Raw genomic sequence first — 10,345 nt, forward strand, 5'->3', positions numbered from 1 at the left:
AAATAAGATTTATCGGAGCCACAATCAACTTGCTAACAACGAAGTATAAAGCAAAACTCGCATCATAACAGAGAACATAAATACATATGTGAAAAATTACAAAACAACTAAAGAAACAAACTCAAATGTTAAAACATAGACCCCGTTTAATGACACATTGCAATCGCCAAAGAGATAAAACACAAACACAACAAATCACAAACTAGAAACATGAAACAACAGCACAAAAATCCACAAACAGCGCAGTGCATATATACTATATAAAAAAATATATTTTTTATCAAAGAACTCTTCTTCTGGATAAATAAATCACCTCAAATCGTATAAATCAAGCCGAAATAACATATTCAACTCTTAAAAGGTGAAACGCAGTCTAACATAGGTTAGTTATTCAGCGGCCAGTCATGCCAGTTTGCTAGTGAAGAGACAATGTTAATGAAAATGTTTTAAGAAAATGTTGATTTTGTTTTCAAAACGTATACTTATTTATATAGGCTGTACGCTATAACTTTGAAATCGTTAAAGTCTTGCAGACAATATTTTTGGGGTTTAATCGGTCAGTTGATTCATTACGAGCGATGATATGACGCCTAATTGATCAAGCGATTAAAGATGATAATTAGCTCAACTTCCAATACAAACAAAGATACCCGGGCAATTGAATGACGATAATGAGCGATAGAACAAGATAGGTTTATACGTTTTAACGTACTATACATTACTTGATATTTTTTCAATACATAAACAATGGACGAAATGTATATACAATATCAGTCCTGACATTTATTGAAAACATAAACAATGGGCGATATGTGTATAGCTTGTGATTTTCTCACAATGATTTGCGCTCTAAACACGCAAGACCAAAACCATATCACTATAAACCCACTGATTTAAATCTCAGCGAGTTTTGGCTTAACCAGTATTTATTGAAGAACATATTGAACAAAGTAAACATTTGAACTACCGAAATGCGTAGCATACATACCAAATAACGAGTAATAAAACGCATAAACAGTGAGTAAATCACAAAATTGAGAATTAACAATAATTAGTTTTACTAAATCTCTCTTCTCTTTTCATTGTTAGAGATGTGGTGGGTATAAATAATTGAAAAACATATTTCTTGAATTGTTTTATATACTACTGCTGGCACGAAATAGATATATAATGGATGGTGAATTATATTATATATACAGATGTTCATGTAAAGAACTACAGTGATGTAAAGTCGTGGGATTTGAGTGTATATGTATCTGGTTCCAACATAAAATTGGTCTGAAACCTGCGTTTTGTTATTGAGTGATAGCTCAAAAGAACAAAGCGATTGTGATTCTCTAGTTGAATCGGACAGACGGTACTTCACGAAATGGTTAAATGAAAAAAAGGATAAGGCGAATGATTGAGAGTTGAAATCTAACACGGCTTTTGACAAATCTATCGGTTAACCTCGTGTAAGCCGTAAATAATTCATACACAAATCTTATTTTAAGAAAGTTTTATGTATTTTATAGTTTTCAGTGTGTATTGTTTAACTTCTAGTTATTTCAAAGGTAAAAATGAACTAAAACCAAATTGATAAAGTACACGGACATTTGAGGATTATAAAGTACACGGTCATTTTAGTTTATGTTTGAAATTAGAGTGCGGTTTACAAACTAATTGTTATATAAGCATTTTCTATACGTGAAGTCAGAATGTATAGTGTTTAGTTTTTATTTAAGTTGTATCTATAAATTTTGCATTATAACGCACACCTAAATAACTAAATATTTAGCAATCATATTTAATGAGGAGTTGAAAGATAGTCTATGGAATAATTTTAGAGAAAGTCTGCCATTATTAGTTTGATTACTTTTAAATATGCAGATCAATACAGAATCATACATACATTTATTCAAAAATCAGATAGTTTTACTTATAAATTATAATCTGGACTGACGGCAAATAAAACATCTCTGTAGTTTGCGGCCCGTTTGTGGTGATTATAAATTTCATGAATGTTCCTATTTTGATGTGATATAAAACAATAAAATAGGCACATCACAATTAGTTTATATATATTTCCACATTTAAAGCATATTGTTTATACCTTTCAGGTAACGCTGAATCTTTTATTTGGTTCAGTCTGACAAAAATTATCTGATCTACATCAATAAAACTGCTGTCGTTCGAACAATACAGACAGGAACTCATTGTAAAGATGGAGGCTCGGAGTTAGATGGGAAACAGCAAGGAGGAATGAGAGCACACTATATTACCAACTTACAGGCTAGGACTAAGACTTGAACATTTAGATTAGAGCTGACCAATGACCATTAGAATGTTCTAGACTAAAGGCTTAAATGTGATTACAAAATAATTGTGTTTCAAAGCTTGCTGAATTATATAAGATACATGCAGTTAAGAGTTTAAAGGATATCAATGGGAAAATGACAACAATGCATCTCTAAACCTTGTGAAAATGTTTTATGTCCAATCCGTTTTCATACTAATTTTACACTACATTTTTTTCAGTACTGTAAGACAAACAAACATTTTGAAAGAGCACCATTTGGTAACAGTACGTTTTGCTATTTATCTTAATAAAATGTTAAACTCATCAAAACGTTTTTTTAACTCGGCAACATACTGGAATGCACTTCTAACTAGACCATTGTGATCTTTCAATGTGTCCTGATTAGGTGTGTTTCGCCTTAACGTGCCTGCTGAGTCCAGATTTGAACTTGACTGCTGAGCGACACTGTAGACATTTGTGACGTGTCATACCCCTGTGTCTAGTAGATATCTGGTCACTGAGATTGGTCGTGTCATCCAATTTGAACCCACACACACCACAGGTTAGATACAATTGGTTGCTTTTGCGTCTTTCGTGTATCTTCAAGTCTTGCAAGGGCAGTTTTGCCACACTATTTGCAAACGTGCAACTTTGTCTCGCCGTGATTGCTGCACCTATAATAAAGACATGTACTGTCCCAAGTTAGCGAGAAATGCTGGCAATGTCAGTACTTGAATATAATTTATAAAAAAACACTATATTACTGCCACGCAATGAGTGTTTGATCGTGAAATCGGCATCATAAAACTGAACGACCCTGTCCACTGAAACATGGATCACATTATTATGTGAAAAGCGCAACCCCTAAAAAACGTTGAAAACACAGTCAGACGACGGCAAATCTTAACCTCTACACGAGGGGAGTCATAATAAAAGTATAACTGTTAGTATATTCTTATTTCTCGGCGAAAAAATAAAGCCATAAACTAACCTGTGTCTGTGTAAACACTTTCCCGCAAAAACGATGGCAATCGACCAGAATACATTCTATCGTGGTCTACTAGATGTTTTTTTTTTTTATTTTTAAAATGCCATTCCGCATTCTTTGCACAAAGTCGGAGTCTTTATAACAAATATCACAAAATTATAAGTCTTTCAAATCAGCTAGCAATCGAAGACATTAAAAGTACAAGAACACTTTTCTTTCTCAAAATTGACAAAATGAAGAGTTATTAAGCAGTTACTGTTTACCATGTATAATGAATACAAACACGTTTTACATATACGATACGAAAAAGAAGTGGAACACCCTTTACAAAAACTTCAATCCCTTTATATGACAATTTCGAATATATTGTTAAAATACGGGACTGAATTTTAGTGTGATAACACATGTTTCCATGATTCATGAAAATGAGCCCATAATTTAGGCGACTCCATCGGTCTAACTGTTAAAACGCGTTCATTCTTCCATTGCCACTCCATTACAATGCGTCTTTTCAAACATGGAGAAATGTTCAATAATGAATTTGAAGAATAGAAATAATTAATATATTTATAATAACTCGTTTTAGCACCAATCAGTGAAATAATGAGTATACACATTGAAGGTTGTTAACGAACGTGTACTTTATCAAACCTAAAATGTCCGTGTACTTTATCAATTTGGTTTTAGTTCATTTTCGCCTTTGAAATAACTGTAAGAATTTCAACAATACACGCTGAAAACTTTAAAATACATAAAATTTGCTTACAATAAGATTTTTGTATGAATTATTTACGGCTTACATGAGGTAAACCGATAGATTTGTCAAAAGCCGTGTACTTTGCCTTAGATTTCAACTCTGAGAAATCAGTTGGTCAAGATTGAAAACTTTAGGATATTAGAGAAAGTTCTTTATTACCGTGGATAGAGCTCTTAAATGCGGGGTTTATGGTCTTTATTTCACAAATATTCTCCAAATATTAAGAAAGTTATCTTTCAAAACCTTACCTGAATCGAGACTTGTTGACATTTGTTGCCGTGCACTTTACCAAATAAGTCACGTGGGTTCTCCACCGTGAAGATGTAGAACACATTTTACAACGTTAAAAAGATGGCAACGTCATTGGTCGGTTTGTGCGGTTTGCAGGTGTTCAGTCGTTTCGGAAAAATGATGACTAAGGCTTCAATAACTAGTGAAATTAAGAAAAGAAATATACTATTATTCTGATCTTTCTACCATATTTGCTATCAATAAGAAAAATTAACAAAAAAGGGCCTCGGCAAAAGGTTATGTTTAAATGTATGGTATTTCTGCATGCATTGTCATATATATTGCATTAGTAAATATTTACACATCAACTTCCATTCCTTAAATGAATTGCATTTCGGCAATTGCGTTAATCAATCGATGAACACAACATCTTCGGATATGTTCGGATCGCAATTCATCGCATAACAATAAATATGAAAATTTGATCTTGTTATTGTTTGTATTGTGTCAGCAGGTCCCGTAAAATATAAATCAACATTTTAGAAAGTGCTAAGTTATGATATTTTAAATTTTTTGTTGCCGAAAGTGTTTCAGTTTTACGTTTAAAAGTGATTTCAAGTGGTTGATCTTTTCCCTCGTTATTATGACGTCATTTTAAAAATAAAACGGTCGGGTCGTCCTATTTACAGAATGGGTAAGAAAGGATTATTGAAAGGTTATCCGAAATGAAATGAAGTATTTTTTTAAAGTTTCTTGAATAAAATAATGAACTATTGGTGTAAATATAAGGAATGAATTGCGGGGTTGATTTCATTATCGGGGATATGAACGCAATTGTGCTGGTCAAAGTACGCGTGGAGTCCTTCGGACTCCACACACTTAGACCAGCCAAATTGCGTTCAGACCCCGATAATGACATCAAGCCCGCAATTCATTCCTTAAATGAAAACTCGGATTACAGTATATTGGATGGTTGTGCGTTTCGTTAGTATTCATTGACATAGGTTTAACCTTAGATTAAAGACATTGTGGTAAATATATTAACAAAAGGCTCATCGCTAATCATGAATCTAATGATACCGTTTGCAAACAATACAAATTATTGGTTCATTTTAAGAGTGTCTGCACGCAGTAAATAGCCAGTTTAATTATTATTACAAATACTAATTGCATCTATCATTGGTATTTCAGATTAGGACGGACTAAGTATATATCTTTTACAGGTAATACATTTTCATTACGTTTTAAATGAATAAGATTTCAACAAACCATGATTTTTATGTATTTGAAAATATGAATTGCATGAAATAAACATATAAATGATTACGAAGTTTTGCGGATTTTTTCCCACCGTAACTGAATTTTCGAACTTATATAGTATATGCTAATTGATTTAATTTTGTCGATTTGCTTAAAGCCAATTTGTCAATTTGGATTGTTTCAAAGACTTGAATTGTTATTATTGAGTGGATATGACTACTTTTATGTATTCATGAAACTACTCGTACACTCTATTTCGACATCAATATCGAGAATATTACATAATGTGCCGACAAAACGTGACAAGTTAACAATCAACTTTTGTTAACAACGCCTTCGTAATAACTCCTGAAGTCGACATCAACAAATCGACAAGACTATAATGCCATGGTAACTTATTGTAGATTTGTATTAACTAATCAATGGAAAGTTGCCTACGAATATTCCATTTTATTTCCGTTTGGAAAAACACTGGAAGTACACTTATAGTTCCAACATATATATTCCTTTAGAATGTAATATAGCATGAACTATTACAACTAAGTGGTATTTTAAAACATTTTCAAGTTTGGTATTTGCTAATATACTGTAGTTGTATATTATATTCAGTGGAATTATGTTGACACAATAACAAATGCTAAAAAGAAACACATTAGGTCACAATAATCATTCCATTTTAGAATGTATGTCATCAATAATTGGAAAAGTTGACAGGATTTCTTAATATAAGTGATGTTGATCGCGTATTGCTCTAGAAATCTAATGAATATTTCGCAAAAAATGAATTTGAAAATGAGTTATACATTACATGTCTTTTCTGGCATAATAACATTCATTATGGTTCAGTTAAACGAAAGGAAAATGATATGGAATACTTTCTAATATACAAATAATATAATCTTTCTAAAAACAATCCAATGATTATCTGTAAATTCAGTCGCTGATGCTCATTTCAAAAACATAAGCAATGTTTGGGAATGTATATCAAAGCCTTAAAAGGGACATGCCAAACTATTATAAAAATGCCACATTTGTTGGAACACAAATGTTGATATGTACAGACGACAATTTCCAGACGGCACTCGTAATGCAAGCTGCAATTGCATTACGTTCATTGTCCCATTTAGCAAATTATTAAATAAAGCAGACTGTTTGAGAATCTTTAAATATCTGAGTTTAATAATGAGATGAGGCATGTGCCAAAATAATTTTGTTTAAAACAATATGCGTATAAATACTTAAGGGTGTATTATTTCAAGATCAAGTATATTATATACCGACTTAGGTTGTGCTTTACATAAACAATTGCAGCCATGCAATGAATAGGCCAAACATTTATCGGATAAAGCAAATAATAGCCTTATACAAAGAATGATCAGTATTAAATTGATCACTCTGCGTTGGGAGTTTTATAATCCATAAATCCATCGTTCATACCTAATCAAAAGATCATGCTTCTAATTAATATAATGTAAAAATAAACTCAAATTGAGTCATTTTTAACAAAAGCATTGCAAACATACCACCTAATAATAAGAGATAACATTGTATAGCTGCTTTAATTTAAACCTTATTTATTTTACAACGTTGGTGAAGATTTATTTGTACTTAATGCTAAGTCAATCCTTTTTACGATGTCGAGCGAGATTATTGCATTGTGTTGTAGGGTAAACAATAGAGCCTGGAGAAATAGGGAATACTAAATTAATTAAATAAAAAGGATATATGAAACATATACAAATGCTTTGGATATGAATTAAACTTTGAAAGCATATTTTGCATAAGCATATTTGCGACAGAACGATTGTACTTTTAAGCGCACCGGCTGTGAAGATTTTAGTGTAAGATTTTATGCACTTTAGGAGCGGTCTGTTGCGAGTTCATTTTATTTTACTAGGCCCCTAACTCAACACACTGGAGTTTGAGATACACAAACACATTTTAAACTTTCTTTTAATTGTAATTTGTTCCAATATTTACAAACACAGACAAATTGTTATACAAGTAATGAATCCAGAAAGTAAATAATAATCCAACTTTATTTTGTATATCTTAAATAAGGATGTTTCGAATATTAAATCCAATTAAAACTGGTGTAGGTTACGTCCAATAAGTCAAAAGGTAAAACATCTATCTTCCAATAGAAATTGCACCGCTTTAAATACCGTAACTATTTCCCGCCAAACCAGGAGATACCCGAGGATACCCGTTGGAGCAATAGACTTATGCAAAAAAATAATGGAGTAATTGAATTGAATGATACTTTTAACGGTGCAATTGTATTATAGTAAACTTTAAAATAATCAAAATATTGGTAAATAATTCATATCATAACAACATAATTAACATGTTGATTGTATTAAAAAGTTACACATTTTATAGCATCATATTGCATAAAAAAGCTGATATTTCGTGTTGTTAGCGACATTCCCACCAGGGCAAGATTGTAAATCCAATGAAAGAAATAGTAGTAAGAATTTGTACAATACAAAAACCATGTTGAAACATACTTGGAATCATTAAATGGTACACAGTATAAAGGTACTGTTGATGAACCTTATTAAAGATCATAAAAGGTTTAAAAAGTCATGTTTTGTCAATGGACCATTTTTGTTTAATGTTCTATATATTCAAGTATGATTTTTAATGTTTCTTTTGGTTTGTTCCTTGTCCTTTCTCTGAAGTTGTAGTCTTTTAACATCAGACGGTTGAGGTCCTTCAGTGACAACGTGCACTCTTTCGGAATAATTACTTTTCGAGATTTCCAAGAAAAACAATAAATTTAACGGTCGTTTCAAAACCCGTCCAGAAGCAATGGGAACATTTGCCGAACGACCGCACCATCATTGCTTATATCTAACTGCACAATCCACCCTAGTCTCCAACTTCCATGAGGAATATTGTCTTTTAAAACTACCAAATTATAAATGATCGGAATGAACTTCGACTGAATCCTCCCGAACCGCAAAGTAAACGTCATAGTATTACTCACGCCCTATTTTCCAGAAACAGTTCAATATTGTTTTACCTTTTTTATCAACAACAGCAACCGTTTCTGTAAAGAACTTGTCACTGGTGATTACTTCGGATAATCTTCATCACATATAAGTTGGGTATACAGTCGCAAGGTTTAAACTCAGGAAATGATTTGATGTTAAGGTCAATGTTGAATTTATGTCGTCATAGATTACCAAAAGCGGTCTCGAGCTCATCACTGATTCGATTTCCTAAACAACTGTGCTGAGTTGACACTGTGATAACAATTAACGTCTAACTGCTTTTCGAAACGATATTTTCATAAGCCCAACTAAGCGCACGTAAAACCCACCCATCCAATGCGCAAGTTCTATGATAAACTTTCATTTGAGTTCAGCACTTGAAAAGTAATCTTAAACATCCTTACGTGTGATGATTCCCTTCCATAACAAATACAACACACACTTGTTGTTTGAAAGTTAAACGCATTATGACTTACAATTTCCTGACGGGTTCGTCTTTGAGTGAAAAACCAGTGAATGCTTATGAAAAATTATCTCGGTAAAATATCTTTATCTATCTCCAAGTGAACTGCACGAGACACGGAACATGTAAATTAACATACCCATCACTTTTTCCCTTGATCACTACACTCCACTTTTAATGGGCCTTAATAATCAACTCCTATTCGAGACTTAAAAACACGTATATTTGGAATAGGAGGATTTTGAGGCATCTTGAATGTCCCACCGTCATAACGACAGCACACAACTCACGAATGTAGCACTTTCCGTAATGTAGCTCTTCCTTGTGGATTCTAAAATGTATGCCCTTTTTTAACTGTGTGGGATACACCACTGTGAACAATTTCTTCATGTATGTTCTCGATCACGATGTGTTTTCTTTCGGCAACAATGTGGGACATTTTGCACTAGCACTCTAGTTTAAATTTTCCTTACGTCCGCGGCATCGCAAAATACCATTTTCGTCAATCAATAATCCAAGTTGTTTCTGTTTGTTGTTTGAACACATGTTTAAAATCGCGTCAGAAACGTCTTTGAAATTATTTATCTAAACACGAAATCCTCACTAGAAAGGAATTTTTTTTCGGCTCGTTTTCTTTTACACCATTCACAAATCTCCAAACCCAGATTGTTACGCTGATGAGTTTTAATGCTGACGAATATTTCTCGCAGTCTATGTCAAATTTGGGTTTGAGTGCATTGATAGCTACGCTATCACTTTCACTCGACACTAACTAAGGTGTTTTAAGGGTCATCTCGGTACTCCCAACTTCTGAACTTTCACCTTTTATTTTGTTCTCACTAGTTGGCATCTTTTGACAATCCTCGTTAAGCCAGTGTTGACCATACCACCACAAGTTACTTTTTTTGATTAATTTTAATGTTGAACCACGCTGGGATTTCATGTGTTGAGACATAATTGAATTTGATATCACAACTGCGTTTGTTTTTTGAACTTGATTTTTCATGAGCACAGGTAGTTGTTTGTCCGATTGTGTCCACTGAAGAACGCACTGTGAATCATCCCAAATTGTAACTCCGAAATAGATAATTGACATGCGATTTCACTAATTGTAAACATCTTACAACAATAACTGCTCTAGTCTAGGTATGGTTACATATTTGATTAGGGATAATCTCTTTTTCGAAAAATTCAAATGCACTGCTGAAGAATGTCCGTTCGAATGATGGAGACATACATTTGTTGCATATGCTAAGGATGACGCGTCACAAAAATACTATTAATTGGTATGTAGTTTTACCGGAAAGTCTATTTACACAACGACGAATCTCAATTTGTTTGATTTTTTTTATATCTTACTGAATTGTTG

The 10,345-nt window shown here is 32.8% G+C and overlaps 2 protein-coding genes across 5 annotated transcripts in view; one reads left to right on the forward strand and one right to left on the reverse strand.

The window, feature by feature from the left end:
* Positions 1–2,562: 2,562 nt before the first annotated feature.
* Positions 2,563–3,360, reverse strand: LOC128221250 (PR domain zinc finger protein 13-like). Its single transcript, XM_052929791.1, has 2 exons — positions 3,270–3,360; positions 2,563–2,952 (listed from the first exon to the last, which is right to left on the reverse strand). The coding sequence occupies exons 1-2, from the start codon at positions 3,322–3,324 to the stop codon at positions 2,681–2,683; spliced, it is 327 nt and encodes a 108-aa protein (XP_052785751.1). The 5' UTR covers positions 3,325–3,360; the 3' UTR covers positions 2,563–2,680.
* Positions 3,361–5,339: 1,979 nt separating this feature from the next.
* The window catches only part of LOC128222489 (ribonuclease Y-like), a 17,834-nt gene continuing 12,828 nt past the window's right edge, over positions 5,340–10,345 (forward strand). For all 4 annotated transcript variants that reach the window (XM_052931516.1, XM_052931517.1, XM_052931519.1 and 1 more), the window contains exon 1: positions 5,340–5,477. The gene's annotated coding sequence lies outside the window, so the exon portion shown is untranslated. The remainder of the gene's footprint in view (positions 5,478–10,345) is intronic.

This window comes from Mya arenaria, chromosome 16 (genome assembly GCF_026914265.1).
Source record: "Mya arenaria isolate MELC-2E11 chromosome 16, ASM2691426v1".
NCBI lineage: Eukaryota > Metazoa > Mollusca > Bivalvia > Myida > Myidae > Mya > Mya arenaria.